Raw genomic sequence first — 21,587 nt, forward strand, 5'->3', positions numbered from 1 at the left:
CCCTGAGAAGCCCGAAACGCCAATCAGGAAGAATATATGTACCCCCTTGTTCATAGCAGCACTATTTACAATAGCTAAGATCTGGAAACAGCCCAAGTGTCCACCAGTAGACGAATGGATAAAAAAGCTGTGGTACATATACACAATGGAGTACTATGCAGCGGTAAGAAAGAAAGATCTCTTATCCTTTGAGACGGCATGGAGGGACCTGGAAAGTATTATCCTAAGTGAAATAAGCCAAGCAGAAAAAGACAAATACCACATGATCTCACTTATATACGGAATATAATGAACATAACAGTCTGAGGAATACAGTAGACCCAGAAACATGGAAGTAGGGCACAGACTGACATCCCTCAGAAGCGGGGGTGGGGGGTGGGAAGAGATAAACCACAGAATTTATATGCATGTATGCATGACCAATGGACATGGACAACTCAGCAGGGGACGGGAAGGGGTGGGGTGGAGAGGGGAGGGGGTGCCAATGGGGTAAAAAAGATAAAATATCTGTAACCAAAAAATAAATAAAAAATTTATATATATAAAAAAAAAGAAATGTTTTAGATATACGCATTTAATATTAAATGAGCCTGCTATTTGGAAAAAAAAATCTTATGTGATAGAGATACCCTTTAAGGTGTTTTATAAATATATAAATTACCTCTTAGACACAATATTTCCAGACTTAGATCATTACATATTCTCAGATTTCAAAATGATAGTCTGGTAACACAAAGAGCGTAATAATTGACATCTGAGGAAAATCCCATTTTGAGAAACATTTTTATTTTTTAAAATTTACTTTATTTAATTGTTGTCAGTATTACAAATGTCTCCCATTTTCTACCTTTTTGTCCCCCTCCACCCAGCCCCTGCCCCACTCAGACCTTCCACATGCTATTGTCTGTGTCCATGTATTATACTTGCATGCATATATGTTCTTTGGTTAATCTCTTCCTGCCCCTCTGTCAGTGAGATGTTATTCTGTTCCATGCATCCATCCATACCTCTGGAACTATTTTGTTCTTCAGTTTATTTTGTCCATTAGATTCACATATAAATGAGATCATGTGATATTTCTCTTTCTCTAATTGGCATATTTTGCTTAGCATAATAGTCTCCAGGTCCCTCCATGTCCTCTCACAGGGTAAAAGCTTCTTCTTTTTTACAGCTGCACAGGATTCCATTGTGTAAATATACCACAGCTATATCTATATCTATATCTATATCTATATCTATATCTATATCTATATCTATATCTATATCTATATCTATAGATATATTTTTTTCTTTACTGATTTAGAGAGGAAGGGAGAGGGAGGTAGAGATAGAAACATCGATGAGACAGAACATCAATTGGCCACCTCCTGCAAGCTCACCACTGGGAATTTGGCCCACAACCTGGGCATGTGCCCTGACTGGGAATTGAACTGGCAACTTCTTGGTGCGTGGATTGACACTCAACCACTGAGCCACACCAGCTAGGCATAGCACAGCTTTTTTATCCATTCATCTACTAATGGACATTTGAGCTATTCCAGATCTTAGCTATTGTAAATAATGCTGCTGTAAACATAAGGGTGTGTACATTCTTCTGACTGGTATTTCAGGAGTCTTAGGATATATTCCTAGAAGTGGGATCACTGGGTCAAATGGCAGATCTATTTTATTTTTTTGATGAACCTCCATACTGTTTGCCACAGTAGCTGTACAAGTCTGCATTCCCAACAGCAGTGTACCAGGGTTCTCTTTTCTCCACATCCTTGCCAGTACTTTTTGTTGATTTATTGATGGAAGCCATTTTGACAGGTGTAATGTGATACCTCATTGTAGTTTAAATTTGTATCTCTCTGATGATTAGTGACATTGAACATTTTTTCATATTTCTATTGGCCATCTGTATGACCTGTTTGGAGATGTGTCTATTCAGGTCCTCTGCCCATTTTTTAATTGTATTGTTTCTCTTCCTGTTGTTGAGTTGTATGAGGTTTTTGTATATTTCGGAAATTAACCCCTTATCAGATGTATCACTGGTGAATATGTTTTCTCATACAGTAGGTCCGCTTTTCATTTTGTTGATAGTGCAGAAGATATTTAGTTTGACGTAGTCCCATTTGCTAATAAATTCCTTTGTTTCCCTTGCCCTAAGTGAATGTATCAGTGAAAATACAGTGATGTAAAATGTCTGAGATTTTACTGCCTATATTTTCTTCTAGGATTTTTATGGTTTTGTGACTTACATTTAAGTCTTTTATGCATTTTGAGTTTATTATTGTGTATGGTGTAGGTTGGTGGTTTAGATTCATTTTGTTGCATGTAACTGTCCAATTTCCCTAACACTGTTTATTGAAGAGACTATCTTTACTCCTTTGCATGCTCTTAACTCCTTTGTCAAATATTAATTGAACATATTGGCGTGGGTTGATTTCTGGGGTCTCTGTTCAGTTCCTTTATTTTATATGCCTGTTCAAGTGCCAGTACCAGTCTGTTTTGATTATAATGGCTTTGTAGTATAGTTTGATATCTGGTAATTTGACATCTCTCACTTTGTTCTTCTTTCTCAAGATTGCTGTGGCTATTCATTGTCTTTTTTGGTTCCATACAAGTTTTTGGAGTACTTGTTCTGGATCTGCGAAATATGCTGTTGGTTTTCAACAAAGATTGCAATGAATTTGTAGATTGCTTTGGGTAGTATGGACATTTTAATGATGTTAATTATTCCAATTCATGAACATGGTATATGCTTCCACTTGTTTGTATCTTCCTCTATTTTTCTTTTCAATGTCCTGTGATTTTTCAAGTACAGGTCTTTTATTTCCTTGGTTAAATTTATTTTCAGGTAGCTTTTTGTTGTGGTTGCAATGGTAAATGGGATTACTTTTTTAGTTTCCCTTTCTGAGTGTTCATTTTTGGTGTATATAAATGCCATTGATTTCCAGGTGTTAATTGTGTATCCTGCCTCTTTGACAAATTTATTTGTTAAATCTGGCAGGTTTTTTTGTACAATATTGTATCATTTGTGTATAATGACAGTTTTTCTTCCTCCTTTCAAACTTGGATGCCTTTAATTTCTTCTTCTTGTTTGATCATGGTGATCTAGACTTCCAGTACTATGTTGAATAAGAGTGGTGAAAGCAGACAACCCTGTTTTGTCCTTGATCTTAAGGGAGGTGTTTTACTTTTTGCCCATTGAGTATGATATTGGGTGTAAATCTGTCATATATGGCCTTTATTACATTGAGGTATGATCCCTCTTTTCTCACTTTGCTGAGACTTTTTATTGTAAATGGGTACTGGATTTTATCTAATGTTTTTCCTGCATCTATTGATATGATCACATGATTTTTATCCTTCATTATGTTTATGTGCTGCATCATGTTTATTGATTTGTGAATATTAGACCAGCCTTGCATCCCTGGAATTAATCCCACTTGGCCATGATGTATGATCTTTTTAATACATTCCTGGATCCTATTTGCTAATATTTTGTTGACAATGTTATCAGCTGTGCTTATTAAGGATATTGACTGGTAATTTTTTTTCCTTGGTGTGTTTTTATCTGATTTTGGAATTAGGATAATGCTGGCCTTATAAAAAGAGCTTGAAAATATCTCCTCTTTTTGAATTTTTGGGAATAGGTTGAGGATGATTGGTGTTAATTGTTCTTTGAATGTTTGGTAAATCTCACCTGTGAAGCCATCTTGTCCAGGGCTTTTGTTTGCTGGGTGTTTTTTGATTACTGCTTCAATTTCATTAGTTGTTATCTGTCTATCCAGGTTTTCTGATTCTTCCTGATTGAGTTTTGGAAGATTGTATGTTTCTAAAATATTTTGCACTTTATCTAGGTTGTCCAGTTTGTTGACATGTAGATGTTCAAAATATATACTTATAATCCTTTATATTTTTGTTGTGTCAGTTGTTACATCACCTCTTTTATTTCTGATTTTATTTATTTGGTCCTCTCTCTTTGTTTCTTGATAAGTTTGGCTAAAGTTTCATCAGTCTTGATTATCTTTTTGAAGAATCAGCTCTTGGTTTTATTGATCTTGTGTATTTTTTTAGTCTCTATGTAATTTATTTCTGCTCCGATCTTTATTATTTTCTTCTACTTACTCGGGGCTTTTCTTGTTTTTCTCTTTCTAACTCTTTTAATTGTAGGGTTAGATTTTTTATTTGAGCTTTGTCTTGTTTCTTAAGGCAGGCCTACAATGCTATGCACTACCCTCTCTGAACTGCTTTGATTGTGTCCCATAGACTTTGGGTTTTTGTGTGTTCATTTTCTTTTGTTTTCAGGAATTTTTTTATTTATGCCTTGATCTCATTGGTAATCTGTTCATTGCTTAATAACAAGGTATTTAATCTCCATGTGTTTGAATTAATGTTTTTGAGTTTCTTTTAATGTAGTTGATTTCAAATTTTATGCCATTGTGATCTGAGAGGTGTCGATATGATTTTAATCTTTTTGAACTTGTAGAGATTTATTTTATGTCCTTTTATTGAAAATGGTCCATGTATAGTTGAGAAGAATGTGTATTCTGCTGCTTTGGGGTTTAATGTTCTGTAAATATTAATTAAATACTTCTCATCTAGTTTGTCATTTTAGGCTGCTGTTTCCTTATTGATTTTTTTCTGGTCTGGAGGGTCTACCCAATAGTGTCAGTGGGGTTTTTAAAATCCCCTACTATAACTATATTGCTGTTGATCTCTCCCTTAAAGTCTTTCAAGAGGTTATACACACACACACACACACACACACACACACACACACACACACACATTTATATGTATTTAGGTGCTTCTCTATTGGGTACATATATGTTTACCAGGGTTATATTGTCTTGTTGGAACTATCCTTTTAGTATTATGTAGTGTCATTCCTGGTCTCTTGTTAAGGTTTTTGTTTTGAAGTCTATTTTTTTCAGATATGAATATTGCCACTCCAGGTTTTTAAAATTATTATTTCTATTTGCATGAAATAAAAAAGTTATTATTTTATTATTTTAGGAGTCCTAAATTCTCTTTTCAACTGCGCTTTTATATATACTGTATCTGTACCCAGGTTACAAAGTTTTTGTTTTTGTTTTTGTTTTTCATCTTCTCATTACTCTATATAGTTTAGGGACATCAAAAGCATTTGGACAATATCTTTGAACGACTAGGGTTGCACCTGTTGTCCTGCACCTGTGACCCCAGATAGGATATAGTTGGGCTAGGAAATGATGCAGTTGTTTGGGATTAGTTTAGCTGCTCTCTGAGACTGGATTTCAGGGTCTAGGTCTGGAGGTTCAGAGAGGGCTTGATAAAGGAGGTGACTGTATGGGCACCTTCCTTGACAAGGGGGTTCTTGGGTGAGCAGTTGGAGATTAATTTTTATGGTGGTAAATCCCACCGTGCTGAGTGATGCTGTAAAACACAAAGCTTTGCACCTTCTGCTGAAAATAATTTGTGGGATCATACAGTGGCCTCTCTAAAGGGCCCAGAGAGCCTCTTTTTATGAGAGGCTCAAGATGTGTTTATAAAAGGGCATTGTGGTATTTATTGAAATAATAACAACATCCTTATAAGCATTTTATATATACTATCTTATTTAATACTTGTCTCAGCCCTGTTCCTTTCCCCATGTTTAACAGATGATGAAAGTGTCAGAGATGTAAAGTAATTTACATAAGGTCATACAATTAGTCTATGTCTTGAGCCAATGTTCTCAACCTCTAAATGATGGTTGGCAATGTCTTTTGTGGAAAGAATGGTATAGGGACAGTAATGATAATGTTAGTCAGTATTTACACATTTACTATTTGAACCACCCTTCAGCCACGTGAATGTGTTCTTATTCACAAACCTGGAAGCTCTCTGAACTCTCCTGTTTAGAGTTTTTTATGAAGGTTTAATTGTGTAGGCATAATTGATAAAAATCATTCCCCATTGGTGATTAAATCTATCTTTAGCCCTCACACCATTCCCTGTAGATCCAGGGGTAGTTTAAAAGTGCCAAGCTTCTAATCACATGGTTGGTTCCTCTGGCAATCCTGAAGCTATCTAGCGGCCCACAAAAAGCCACCTAATTAACATAAACTCAGGTAGGGTTGAAAGAGGTATTTTTATAAATAATAAAAGACACTCTCCTCACCCCTATCATTCTGGAAATTTCAAACATTTTGAAACTCTTGTGCCAGGAACTGGGGCAAAGACCAATTCTATATTTTCATAACATTGTATTTCTATAGTAAAAATTTCCAACCATAACATAATATACAAGAATGCACTTTTTTATATATAGAGAGAGAGTGGGAGGGAGAGAGAGGGAGAGAGAGAGAGAGAAACATCGATGTGAAAGGGACACATCGAGTGGTTGCCACCCGCATGACCCAACCAGGGCCGGGGACAAACTGCAACCGAGGTACGTGCCCTTAGCGGGAACCAAACCCGGGTCTCTCTGGACTGCAGGCTGACGCTCTAACCGCTGAGCCAAACCAGCCAGGGCTACAAGAATGCACTTTTACAGCTCTTTAATGCTGGCTATTTTAACAAGAACTTTATCTTACTGAACTTTCTTACTGTCTATGAAAAACCACATTGGTTATATTAATTAAACTGGAATATTAGAGCTAGGAAAACTGTCTTTTGTGTAAATTATTTATGGAGGGTTTTATGAAGTCCTTTAGTGTGATTAAAGTGTTCTTTTTTTTGTAATTTAAGATTGCATGTAAGCTAATGCAGCTGGCAGAGCATGTTAAAATGCATGGAAGAGAAGATTTCAATAGTTAGACTAATTTAAAATTTGTTGGAATTTGGAGGTCTTGTGGATTTTAACTCTAAGATCCTTTTTTAAATAACCCAAAACATATGAGAAATTTTTTTTTTTTAATGATCCTTAGAGACATTTTTTTTTTTTTTTTTTTTAAGATGGCAAATTCACTCTTGCTCCTGGAACAAACTTTTATATGAACATTAATGGGATTTTTAAATTATCATCAGTAATGTAAAAGTGAGCTTTGCCTTCTAGGCTTTGCTCTGGATTATAGACTTTCTCCTCTTAATTTTCTCCTTTCAGTTTGAGTATGTTTGTAACAATACAGTTATTGCTGTATTTTTTTTTTTTTTCATTTTCACTAACAAGTCATTGGTGAAGATCACAGATAAAAAGATTGGGAATTCCCTACTAATCCTCCCAAAAGAAAACACTTCTGTTCTCATGTGAAGTCCCATTATACCTGAGTCTATAGGTCTACAAGATTTTCACGAGGTTTGGGCCACCCCAAAGCCCTGGGGTTGAGATTCTTTTGACGTCGCTACAGTCTGTTGTACCCGTTCCAATGAATGGATGTTGTGGTGTTGTTCACAAGGAAGCTGACTCTGAGACAGAAATTAGCATATAGGAGGGTTATTAGAGGGCACTTTGGGGATGAACAGTTGTGGACAGGCAGGAAAAGAGGCAGGAGCCAGCAGGGGAAGTAGTCAAAATGTGGTTTAATTTAATGGAAACCTCAGACAACCCTGGAATTCTGAACATCAGATGACCCTTCACATCAGTCAGTCATTGGAAGTGGGCTGCACAGAGAAGGTGGCCTAACCTTAGGCAAAGTGGTTTTTCTGCAACTAGGGTAATCCCTAAAGGGGGCTAAGAACCAAGGGCTGCCTTCCAAGAACACTTGTAGCAGCTGAAGAAATAAGTCCTTTATTTCTTGATGAGAATATGGACAAGCTTATCACAGCATCCCCTACATTGATTGCTTAGGTAGTCCACTTTTCTCTTTAGTGGTTTTAGGCCAAACTTTACTTATTGGGGCTTCTGTAGACCTTGCCACAAGGCTAACAGAAAGGCTCTGAATGGAGAAGCATGGGGATGTCTGGGATAAGATAGATGCAGTCATGAATCTTGCTGACTGTGCTCTCCATGAAATAGCTCCCTATACCCAAAGACTGAGGATTCCACTAAGCAGCTTTGGAATACACAGCCATGTAGCTAGGTAATGTCACAAAACCAGCCATGTGCCATTGTTTTAATTATGATTCTATAATTCTCTTATTTTGTGGAGCTGCCTCTCCAACTGGACTTTAAAGCTCCTTGAACCTGAGTGCCTGTCTAATACCATGTGATTAATGCATTTTTACTGAATGAAAGAGGAAATTGTCCAAGTGTTAGTACCATTTAAAAGTGTGATACCTAGATTTATTCCCTGGGCCTATCCAAGCCTACCAGTAAGACAATTTTGATTCTCTTCATTGTTTAGCTAAACACAGTGTTAGGTCCAATTTGATAATTATATTTTAATTTTTTTTTATGTCTAGGGCTTTTGAAATCACAATTATATTTAAGCAGATATAAGAGAATAGCTATGAGGTGGACCATGTTGGTGCCTACTGTTGCCTTTGCACCAGTGACAATTCAGATCTTGGATCTCCTAATGCATGGGAGGTGGCATAAGCTGGGAAATTAGTTTGACTTTGAGCATGACTGAATTTGAAACCCTCTCATTAGTAGTGTGATTCTGCGATAGTTGTTTATCCTAAGAGTCATTCTCCTCATCTGTAAAATAAATTAATACAAAATGTTCATGCAGCATTATTGTAATAGCCAAAAAGTGAAAACAACTCAAATGTCCACCAATAGATGGATAGATAAATAAAATGTGGTATATCCATACAATGAAATCTTATTCAGCATTAAAAAATGAAATGCTTATACATGCTATATATAACATAGATGAACCTGGAAAACATGCTAAGTGTAATAAATAAGACACAAAATCCACTTATATAAGGTACTAGAATAGGCAAATTTATAGAGAGAGAAAGTAGAATAAAGGTTATTGTGAGTTCATAGGAGAGAGATAAAAATTGTTAGAGTTTAATGGATATTAAGTTTTTATTTACAATGATGCAAAGTTCTAGAAATGGATAGCAATGATGATTTCACGACATTGTGAATGTACTTAATGGCACTGAATTGTACATGTAAAGATGGTTAATGGTAATTGTATGTTTTGTCTATTTTGCTGCAATAAAAATGGATAGCTTTTATGGTGTGTGAATTATATCTAAATAAAGCTGTGATTACAAGATAGGGTTTAATAACAATACCTATCCCCAAAAATTTGTGAGAATTAAGAATTATATATGAGAACTACCATGTACTCGACAAGTGCTTACCAAAAGGTTATTGTTACTAAGCATGGCACAGGAATTAAGTAGTTGCTTTATGCAAAGGGCCTCATAATTTTTTTTAAATTTATTTTTGGTACAGATGTTTCTCCTTTTTCCCCCATTGACCCCTTCCTCCCCATCCCCCAACCCCATCCCCAGCATTTGTGTCTATGTCCATTGGTTATGCATACATGCATATAAGTTCTGTGGTTTATCTCCCCCACCTTCTGAGGTTTGTCAGGCTGTACTGTACTTCTATGTCTCTGGGTCTATTTTGTTCATCAGTTTGTTTAGTTCATTATATTCCACAAATAAGTGAGATCATGTGATATTTCTCTGTCTCTGCTTGGCTTGTTTTGCTTAGCATAATATTCTCCAAGGACCTCATAATCCTTAAAGGTACTATGCTTAATAACTATGATGTATAACTCTTTCTCTGGCCTCTAGATGGATGCAAGAGTCTTCTCTTATAATAAGAGGGCTGTCCTTTCTCAGAATAGTTGTGCTTCCCCACTGCACCTTGCCCTACAGTAACAGAAGAGCACCTGTTTTACACAAATCCCTTCCCTCAGTAGCCTGAAACCCCCTGTGGTCAATGATAAGTATTGTCAAGACAGGCTCAGTGGTGTTTAAGTTCATCACCATGGGACATTGATCTTACTTCACAAATAAAGAACTCACCAAGAACATTTTCCAGGTATGTGATTAAGGCATAGCTACCCTCTTGGCATCATTACTCTTTGCTATGAGTCTTTGTCCTATAAACATTTTCAGATTAACATAGTATAAGATTTTTATATGGGTGGTTCTAGATCATTCTCATTGCTGTATGATATCCCATTGTGGGAATGTAACTCAATTTACTTGTCCATACTAATGTTAATGGACATTAACATTCTTTTGTTTATGTTTAGATAAATTTTGGGGGGCATGTACCTAGAAGTGGATAAGAAGCTATGTGTATATGCAGCTTTAATAAATACTGGCAAAGTTTTCCTTTAGCAGGGGATAAGAGTTCTGGTGTTCCATAATCTCACCAATGCTTCGTATATTTTCATCAAACTTTGTCAACCTCAAATCCCAGAACTCTTGGGGAAGGGCCCAAGATAAGTTTCAGGTACACTCCTTGGTTTTATGTACAGAATCATTTGTATATGTGCACGTTACTGTAGAGATCCTATGGTTTTCAACACTTTCTGAGGGACCCTTGTCCCAAAGGAGGGCAAGAACCACTGTTTTAAATTTCCAGCCTTCTTATAATCCATAGCATTGTTATAGTACAGGCTTTTATTTGAGCCAAGATTTCTCCTGTAAAAGCTAAAACATTATTCAAGGCCAGAACACTGGAATTTTGCTAGTGCTGGTGCATGCTGGGTAACATTGCTTTCCTTAAATAAAAGATTGCTATTTATTGGGATATTTTATTTTTTAAATTTTAAAATAATATTTATTGGTTTACTAACTAAAAAAGAAAACCTGTAAGTGTGTCTAGCTTCAGGTACAGCTGGATCCAGGGGCTCAAATAATGTCTCTCCTTCTCTTTGCTCTGTATGTTGGCTTATTTTGTATATCTTTATCCATTTGAGTAAGGATGATGGCGGCTCTAGGGTTCTGTGGCAGGTTGTATATTTCAAATTTGGTCACATCAACATATGACCATACCACATGCTCTTCTAAAAGTTAATATTGACATACTTCCATCAATAGGGAGAGTTTATGTTCCTCTCATGATCTCTATGTCCTTTGTAACTATCTCAACCAATAGAATATGGTGGAACTCATATTATTTAAACTCTAAGTGTCTTAAAAGGCATATAGCTTCTACCTGGCTTGCTCTCTTTTGTGACAATAACCCTTGGAAACCAGTATATTGATTTTTAGTAAAGATTCAAATGGATAAAGATATTTGTCGTTTGGGGGAATATTTTAGGTACCTGTGCTATTTAATCAAATAACCACTTATGTGGTTATTCTTCTATAACCACATAAACCCTCAGTGTTAGCTGTGGTTGTTATTGCTTATTATTATTGTTCCTGCAGGGATTTGCTTAGTTTGTCAGCCACTACCACCCCCACCTTTCCCATTTCCCCCTACATGGTCAATTCCAGGTCTTTCATGTGCTTCAGTGCTGCTGGCAGGTTCCAAAAACATTGCCTTTGTTGTCTGACCCTCCTTCTAGGTTCACCCATGTGCTTGTACAATTAGAAAACATTGTCAATGCCAGCTACAAATTGAAAGAGTAAAACTATTGGCACAGGAAAACGGATTTTAGCTGTGGGCATGATTGTGCTTTGAAAACAACCTCTTGGCATCAGTGATGTGTCCTGGTGGCTTGTCGTGTTATATAACTGAAAATCACTAATATAAGCAGCAGAGGATTAAGGGCACAAAACACTGCATCCTTCTAAAAACACTCTTATTTTTTGAGAAAACTATTGAAGCTAATTTTGGAGACTCTCCCCTGGGAAACTCATGCCTATCTCCCTTGGCAGGTGGATTTACAATACATTATGAGGATAAAGGGACAAAGACATTGATTAGGTCTTTTGGGGGAAGAGCTAAAATTTTCAACTTCTAGTTTGAACACTTATTTTATTTTTTTTCAGAAGAAATTAGTTTTGTTTGTGATTAGAAAGCATTAAGTCAGACTCTGTCCTAGGCCCTGAAATATTTCTCTTCTTGTTTTAATACTATTTTCCTTAGTCAGTCTGGGCTGTTATAATAGACTGGGTGGCTTATAAACCACAGACATTGATTTGTCACAGTTCTGGAGGCTGAGAACTCCAAGATGAAGGTTCCAGTAGATTTGGTGTTGCTGTGTTCTCTTGTGGCAGAAGCTCTTTAGAGTATTTTATATAAGGGCACTAATCTCATTTATGAGGAAGCCCACATGATCTAATCACCTTCCAAAAGCTCCACTTCCTAATATCATCACATTGGGGGTTAGGTTTAAATATATAAATTTTGGGAGAACACAAATGTTTAGTCTATAGCACCATTCATCCAATTATCCAACTCTTATCAAATACCAATTGAATATGTGACACTCTTAAGCATTATGGGAGGATAAAAATGATTACTTTCCTGAAGTAGCTGGAAAGGGAAGAGATACCCACATTGACTAACTAGAGAATAGTATCAAGATAACTTGCGCCAGGCTAGTGTGGCTCAGTGGATTGAGCTTCATCCCATGGACTGAGTGGTCCTGGTTGGATTCCTGGTCATGGCACATGCCTGGATTGCGGGCTTGATCCTCAATAGGGGCTGTGCAGGAGGCAGCAATGTTTCTCTCTATGTTTCTATCTCTCTCTCTCCCTTGTTCTCTCTCTAAAAAAATCAATAAAACATACTTTAAAAAAATAAAGATGTATAAAATCTAACTTAAAGATAACTTGGGCTAATATAAGCAAATAAGTTATGGACTTAAAATGAAGTTAGCTTTATGTTTAGACCACTGATCTAAGGTGAGATGAATTTCAGAAGTCTTCTTGAAGAAAGTGAGTCTTGAGTTGGGCATTAAAGTGGTTTAGCTTTGCACTGATAAGTGGTGTTTAATAAATGTAATTATAATTAAGAGGCCGGGAAGCTTTATGATCAAGAACATTAGTGTTTGAATGTCTGGATTTAAATCCTACTTCCATTTATTAGTTATGATACTTTGGGAAAATAATTATTTAATTTCTCTATGCCTCAGTTTCTCCATCTGAAAAACATTTTGTGAAGATTAATGAATAAATATATGTAGAGTGCACAGAACAAGGTCTGAACAGACTAAACACTCAGTGTTAGCTGTGGTTGTTATTGCTTATTATTGTTCCTGCAGGGCTTTGCTTAGTTCGTCAGCCACTACCACCCCCATCTTTCCCATTTCTCCCTACATGGTCAATTCCAGGTCTTTCATGTGCTTCAGTGCTGCTGGCAGGTTCCAAAAACATTGCCTCCTTCCAGGTTCACCCATGTGATTGTATAATCAGAAAACATTGTCAATGCCAGCTCCAGGTACTTAGAAATGTAAACACATGAACAGAAGAAGAAAGGCATTTGCCTAAGTAGGGCTTCCAGCACTACTTGTTCTCTTCTCCCATGAGGAAGATTAAATTTCTTTTCTTCCAAACTAGAAATATAGATCAAAAGTAAAGCTTCATGGCCCAAGTGTAGTTTTTGCCAATAGCTGTAAAAATGATTGAGTTTTTGAGGCCTGGACAGCCTGCTCCAACTCCCCATAGTGAGAAAGTTAAGATTCCAATGAACGGCAGAGGGAAAACTCCTTGGTAAGGAAAGGTCACTGCCAAGGAGGCAGATCTAAGAAGGGCCAGGCCACCTGTTCCTACTGGAAGAAACAGAGTCAGCATCAGCAATAAGATGGCAGAGTGCCTTCCCATATGGGACAGAAATGAGGGTGTAGGGTCTTGTCTCCAGAGAACAAGGGTTCAAGAGAAGAATAGGATATCTGAAGCATTGAAGGTGATATTAGTGAGGTACATGTCACCAAACCAGACTGTTTTTGAGAGCTGCTCTCCCAGAGGCAGATTTCAGATGCTTTTACTGAGCCTACCTAAACTCACAAGCTACAAAATAAAACTATGTGATCAAGTTGGTTGCTATTTTCAGCAAGTCTGCTTTTAAAAGTCAAACATAGCCCTGGCTGGTTTGGCTCAGCCGTTACTGTCGGCCTGCGGTCCAGAGAGACCCAGGTTCGGTTCCCGCTAAGGGCATGTACCTTGGTTGCAGTTTGTCCCCGGCCCTGGTTGGGTTGTGCTGGTGGCAGCCTCTCGATGTGTTCCTTTCACGTCGATGTTTCTCTCTCTCTCTCTCCCTCCCACTCTTTCGGAAAAATGTCCTCGGGTGAGGATAAAATAAATAAATAAATAAAAGTCAAACATAAATCTTCATGGTAGGAATTATGATTCTAGGAGTGTATCCAAAGGAGATTAATAAAAAATTTCACCCTGGCTGGTTTGGCTCAGCAATTAGAGCATCAGCCTGCGGTCCGGAGAGACCCGGGTTCGGTTCCCGCTGGGGGCATGTGCCTCGGCTGCAGTTTGTCCCCGGCCCTGGTTGGGTGGTGTGGGTGGCAACCACTCGACGTGTCCCTTTCACGTCGATGTTTCTCTCTCTCCCTCCCACTCTATCTGAACAAAAAGTGGAAAAAATGTCCTCGGGTGAGGATAAAAAAAATAAAAAATAAAAATAAATAAAAATTTGGGGCATGGATTTATGGGTAAGTAGTGGTGTATAAATGATGGAACATTCATCATGATCACAGAACCATCAGCAACATTCATTTAGTTAGTACATCCTGTTTACCCTGTATAATCTCAGATATTGAGCAGCTATCAAGTTTCAGAGCCCATTTGATCAGTTCTGTTGTCCTCTTGAAAGTCATTCTGCATTTTTTCTGCTGTTCTACTTTAGTACTTCTCAGACTTTTACATTCTTAAAAATTATTGAGAACCTCAGGTAGCTTTTCCTCATGTGAATCTATCTATATTTGCCATATTAAGAATTGAAACAGAATTTTTAACAATATCTATTAATTATACTAAAATAACAATAACCTTATTACAAGTTAAATATTTTTTATGAAAAATAAGTTTCTAAAACAAAAAATCAAGTGAGTGACATTGATTTACATTTTTACATATCTGTTTCACATCTGGCTTCATAGGAGACAGCATGGATTCTCATATTTGCATTGGCATTCAAGTTGTTGCAAAATGATGTTTTGGTTGCAATATATGAAGAAAACCTTCCCTCACATTTGGTTAGAAAGAGAGGCCAGACCCTCATAGACTCTATGAATGTGTTTTAGGGACCCTAAGTGGCTCATTGGACCACAGTGTAAGAACTGCAGGTCTGTGCATGTTATGTAATATTAAGAAAAGTATGCCTAAATGAATGACATGAGAAATGTTTAGGATACAACATTGACCGAAAACTAACAGGACAATAATAGTATGTATAAGAAGATCTCAACCGTAGAATGTATAAAATATATAAAAAGATGAAAGAAATATGCTGAAATGCCAATAGCCATGATAGAGTTCTACTTGGTGGGATTATTAATGCTTACTGTTTCTTCATAGTTGTCTTAAATTTATATAAAGATAAAATATATATGTGTGTGTGTGTATAACATTTACATCAAGTATAACTCCTGGGCTTTGCCTTCTCCCCACCAGCAGGAATATCTGCCTTTCAGCACTGTCTTACCTCTCCACAAGTATCCACCCTCCCTGAAGTGTCCCCTAATGAGTTTGAGGTTATTTTAACTCCTCTATATCACCTGAAGGTCACATAGATGAGATGTCAAACATTTATTGTGAATTTACTGTGTAGCAGCAATCTACGCCAACAGATTCTAGGCATACAAAGATTATAATTACAACAGTAGCAGCTGCAGTAATACAAAATTTATTGAGACATGTCAGCCACTGTCCAAAGTAACTTACATGGATCAATGCACTTCATCTTTCCAGTACATCTATGAGAGAGTTATTGTCATCTCATTTGACACATGAGTAAACTGAGGCACAAATATATTAAGCAACTTAACACAGCTCATGAGTGGCAGAGCCATGACTTGACTCAGGTAAGCCGGTTTCAGAGCCCTTGCTATAGCAGCTTAGAATTCAATGAATGACACAAAATTGTAAATTCATGAAGCTGGTGCAGTTATGTTTGTGGCAAGAGAAAAGTATATGGAGACACTGAGAAGGCCACCTAATCCAGTTGTTCATGGTAATCTGAGCATACTTTCTGGAAGAAGATAATAAGGCCAAGAAACATTGAATTGCAAAGACTGATATCTAGGTCCAAACAAGACTAGGCAACTAACTTGTTCAATGTCAATCAGCTTAAAAGAGAGAGCTGAACTGGGATCTACATGTCTTTTTTGGAGAGTGATCCCATGGATCAATCCATAGGTTTCTGCTGAGTAAGTTCTATGTGCTGAGCTCTTATGGAGGCATATGTAGAGGTTTTTAAAAATCAACATGCAAATTTTATGGTATAGTATGTGAATTATATCTCAATAAAGCTGTTTTTTTTTAATTTGTTTTTTTTTAATTTATTTATTTATTTTGTTACAGATATTTTACCTTTTTTACACCATTGGCACCCCCCTCCCCACTCCACGCTCGCCCCGTCCCCGGCTTAGTTGTCCATGTCCATTGGTCATGCATACATGCATATAAGTTCTGTGGTTTATCTCTTCCCACCCCCCCACCTTTTATTTTACTTGTTTCCTTCATTGATTTTAGAGAAAGAGGAAGTGAGAGGGAGAGAGAGATAGAAACATCGATGAGAAAGAACAGATTGGCCACTTCCTGCATGCCCCCACTGGGTTCGGATGCACAACCTGGGCATGTGTCCTGGTCAGGATTTGAACTGGCAACTTCTTGGTGCATGGGTTGACGCTCAATCACTGAGCCACACTGGCCAGACTGTTTTTTATTTTTTTGTTTTTATATCCAGCATACACCCAGCAATCACAAGTTGCTTCTAAATACTATTCTTTTGATAAAAAGGAACAAAGGATCCTTGGAGAAATGGCAGAACCTAGAACTTGGGAGGAGACAGTAGAAGATGAGCTTGGAGAACCTTCTAGTGCCAGAAATGAAGGAAGTGTTCAAGAAACAAAAAGATGGAGGAATGTCAAAAGAACACAGAAGTTCCCAATGACCACAGGTGGAACAATTTAAACAACAAAAAAATTCATAATGTAGTATTGGATTTTAACTCAAAGTATAAAGTAAATATATGTAAGTCCTTACTGACATACATAAAAGACTAAATAAATAACAGGAGGAAAAAGGCAAGTCTGCCGAGAAGAATTTTTTAAATTTATGTAGGTACTCTTTCTGTAGGAAGTAGAACTTAACTTCCCACCATCTCGTCTTGAGGATGGACTGAATGTAGTGACTCTCTTCAAAGAACCAAACATGAAAAGGGAAAAATAGTAACTTGATAGTGGAGAAACCTGTCAGGTACCACTTTAACCAAGAAATCTAGTTAGCATTACCAGTAATAAGCAGGTGGATATCATGATATGATGAGAAAGACACTTCACTCCTGCTGTGTTCTTCCCCCAAACCCTGTCTAAAAATGGACAAAAAACAAACTTCACACAGATACAAATTGAGGAATTCTATAACATACCTGAAACATATTCTTCAAAACTGTCCAGGTCATGAAAAACAAGGGAAGACTGAGAAACTGTCACAGACCCAAGGAGACCAAGGAAACTTGATGACTAAAGTAATGTGATACCTTACATGGGATCTTGGAACAGAAAAAGTATATTTGTTAACCAACTTGTAAAGTCTGAATGAAGTCTAAAATTTGATAAGTAGTGATGTACCAGTGTTAGTCTCCTGGTTTTGATAAATGTACGATGCTAACATTAGTGAACACTATATGGACATTTTTTGTGCTATATCTGTAACATCTCTGTAAATCTAATATTATTCTAAAATAAAAAATGTATTTAAAGCATAAAACAAAATACAAGTCCACAGTGTTGGTTAGGATGTAGAGCAAGTAGAACTCTCATTCATCGTTGATGAAAATGTGAAGTGATACAACCACTTTGGAAAAGAGTTAAACTTAAAATATTAAATATATACCCACCATACAGCTCAGCCATTCCACTCCTAGGCATTTACACAAGAGAAAGGGAAACATGTACACAAAAAAGGCCTGTATGAGAATGTTCATAGCATCGTATTTACAGCAGATCAAAACTGAAAATAGTCATGAACAGGGGAATGGATATAGAGACCATAGTATACCCCTACAATGGCATACTACTCAGCAACAAAAGGAAACTAACTGCAATATGGACAAAGCTCAAGAACATTATGCCAAGCAAAAAAAGACAGATAAATGTGGAATAATAATTGTATGATATCATTTTTTTTTTTAAAATCTAGAACAAGCAAAACCAATGTATAGTGACATAAAACTGCTCAGTGGTTGCCTGCAGCCAGAAATTGGGCAGGGATAGACTGGAAAAAGACAAGAAAGAAATTTCTGGGATGATGGGAATATGTTATGTCTTGACTGTGGTGATGATTACAAAGGTGCATACATGAGTCAAAATTTCCCAAATGGTGCATTTAAAATGGTTTGATTGTATGTAAATTACACCTCAATGAAGTTGATCAAAAAGTGTAATGGTTAATTTTATGTCAACTTGGCAGGCCACAATACTTAGATATTTCTTCAAACACAATTCTAGATGTTCCTGTGAAGGTTTTTATAAATATATTTTTTATTGAATCAAATATATACACACACACACACACATACATATATATATATATATATATATTCAATATTATTTTGCATTAGTTTCAGGTATATAACATAGTGGTTAAACAATCATATATTGTACAAAGTGTTCCCTTGATATTTTCAGTGCCCACCTGGCACCACGCATATTTATTACAATATTATTGACTATATTTCCTATGCTGTACTTTACATTCCTGTGACTATTCTGTAACAACCAATCTGTACTTCTAAATCCCTCCACCTTTTTCACCTAATGCCCCAACCCCTTCCCCTCTGGCAACCCTCAGTCTGTTCTCTGTATTTATGTGTTCCTGTTTTGTTTGTCTGTTTATATTGTTCTTTCTATTCCACATGTAAGCGAAATCATATGGTATTTGTCTTTCTCTGTCTGCCTTTTTTCACTCAGCACAATACCCTCTAGGTCCATCTATGCTGTCAAAAAATGCTAAGATTTTATTCTCTTTTATGGCCGAGTAATATGTTATGGCATATATGTAACACAGCTTTTATATCCACTCATTTATTGATGGGCACTTGGGTTCTGTGAAGGTATTTGTTAGGTGAGATTAACATTTAAATCAGTAGATTTTGAATAAAGCAGATTACCTCCATAATGTGAGTGGGCCATATCCAAGAGAATTGGCAGCAAACTGCCTCTGGACTTAAATGGCAACTCTTCTCTGGGTCCCCAGCTTGCCATCCAACACTACAAATTTTGGACTTGCCAAGTCTCCACAATGACCTGAAGCAATTCCTTATAATTAATCTCCTTTGTCCCATCCGCACATACACACACCTATACTATTGGTTCTGTTTTTCTGGAAAACCCTAATACAAGGGGGGAAAAAAGTAAGCCTGTATAGTAACTCTTCCCTAAGAATGTATGTCCTTGTTGGAGAGAGAAGACCAACATGACCACAGAATTAATACAAGAATGAACATTATTAAGATGTACAAATAGCCAGTTATAAAAGTAGTAATGGAGTGGTAAAATACAGCATAAGGAATATAGTCAATGATATTGTGCCAGATGGGTATCAAACTTATCAGGGTGATCACTTTGTAAGGTATATAAATGTTTGTACCCCTGAAACTAATATTATAATGTATGTCAACTGTAATTGAAAATAAAACTTAAATATGAATAAAGAAATAAACCTTCAAGGAAAAAAGACAAACATGACATTTCTTCTCATTATGCAACTCCAGTTTCTCTGTCTACAAAAATCAGTATGAGATGAGTCTTTAGTGAATAACTGACAGTTGAGCCCTGGCTGGTTTGGCTCAATGGTTAGAGCATCAGCCTGCGGTCCAGAGAGACCCGGGTTTGGTTGCCTCTTAGGGCGCGTACCTCGGTTGCAGTTTATCCCCGGCCCTGGTTGGTCGTGTGGGTGGCCACCACTCGATGTGTCCCTTTCACATTGATGTTTCTCTCTCTTTGTTTCTCTCTCTCCCTCCCACTCTATCTGAACAAAAAATGGAAAAATGTCCTCAGGTGAGGTTAAAAAAAAAAGAAGATGTAATAACTGACAGTTGTAAGATTTGGGTTAACTGTGGACTTTGAGTTACTGTGATTCAGTTAAAAGATGACTTCAGAGTCTGGTTTTCAAATGGATGCAGTGTTTTTTTGTGCACATCCCTATATTTTGTGCATCTATGAATTAAGCTTCCCAGAGATGACTTATAGACTTGCTTATTATTTATCTTTGAGGAACTGTGTTTGTTCCCTTTATCTCTGCATTGGTATCTCTGCCCTGTTTGGGGAAACCAGGTAGTATAAACATCCTAGAGAAAGGTGTGATGTCTCTACTTTGACCTTCCTGATCTCTGGGAACTTCTGATTTGACGGTTCATTTGATTCTTTGGCAAAGCTTTCTGAGGCCAGTTTTGTGACTATTTCTACAGATGGTTTCATTTCTGTGATTGGTTTTTCATTCCCTTTTTACTGTGTATAATGTTTATAGTTGTAATTTTCTGAAACTCTGGGCACACAACTATACTGACTCAGATATTTGCAAATATTATTGAGAAATGAGATTACTTTAGATAACACTACTTCTGTACTGGCATTTAAAGTTTAAACGGTAAGATTTCTAATTTCAGAAAGAAACTATTTATTATGTTTTCTGTGGCACCAAATTTATTTAGGTAACAGAATTTTGTTTGAAATCTCCTTGCTAAAAAGTTAAGTAGGGTTTTAAGGCCACAAGGAACTAAAACACTTCAGTGTATATCACATACTGATAACTAACATGATTTTACTTGCAGACATTCTGCTTGGCATATTTAACTGCTTTTGCATTGTAGTAAATGTTTCCTTTAAAAAATATTTTGTATCTCACAGGGCAAATCATACAAATTCCGGGGCGCATTACCACCTGTGTGGAATCCAATTGCCTACCTAGATTATAACAACCTTTGGCGAACAATAGATGACATGGGAAAAGAGGTAAAGTTTTTAAAAGCTTCCATGATTACATTTGTATTTTTCACAATAAGTTTAGTTCTTAAAAGAAAGAAGATGCAACGTTATCACCAAGGCCTACTACATTGTGTAGCAATGGTAACTCTCAGGAAAGATTTGTGAAATGAATAAATGAACTTGTTTCTAACCTCTAAAAGAACGAGATACTCAGCAGACTGCTGTTTGCATACTACTTGAGAAGGGGGAGAAAATCACATATAATTCGCCCTTACAGGGATGATGTTTCTAATCTAGAAAATCCTCAGAATATAGCAAAATGACTCCTGGGTCTTTGAGTCACTGCCTTACCCAAAATAGTAACCTACAAGAAAATATACACAGAGCTTGTACTGAAACTCCAGTTTAGATGTGATTTTGTATAGCTGTCTAATCCTTATTAACGAGTTGAATTTATAAAGGTCGTCCCTAAATAAGTAACTTAGTAATTGATATTTGGAAACTTACCAATACAACATAGCCTTCATTTACTGTGCAGAAAGTGTTATCATAAATTAAATATGAATCATGTGGTGTAGATAATAGAAAAACTACACAGACAACATTGGCTTTGTAGTAAAACTCACTGTTGGAGGATTCATAAAATTTATATTTTTCTTCTTTTAGTTTTTAATACTATTGAAATAATTATTTAAAGTAGAAATTTATACTTCCCTCTCT

At 36.6% G+C, this 21,587-nt stretch overlaps 1 protein-coding gene across 1 annotated transcript in view; it reads left to right on the plus strand.

Moving 5' to 3' along the window:
* Positions 1–21,587, plus strand: part of MAOB (monoamine oxidase B) — a 138,580-nt gene that overhangs the window by 74,051 nt on the left and 42,942 nt on the right. The window contains exon 4 of the mRNA XM_036270823.1: positions 20,790–20,894. Coding sequence (XP_036126716.1) covers positions 20,790–20,894 — 105 coding nt within the window. The remainder of the gene's footprint in view (positions 1–20,789; positions 20,895–21,587) is intronic.

The sequence above is a fragment of the Molossus molossus genome, unplaced genomic scaffold (assembly GCF_014108415.1).
Source record: "Molossus molossus isolate mMolMol1 unplaced genomic scaffold, mMolMol1.p scaffold_m16_p_2, whole genome shotgun sequence".
In the NCBI taxonomy this organism is placed as follows: Eukaryota; Metazoa; Chordata; class Mammalia; order Chiroptera; family Molossidae; genus Molossus; species Molossus molossus.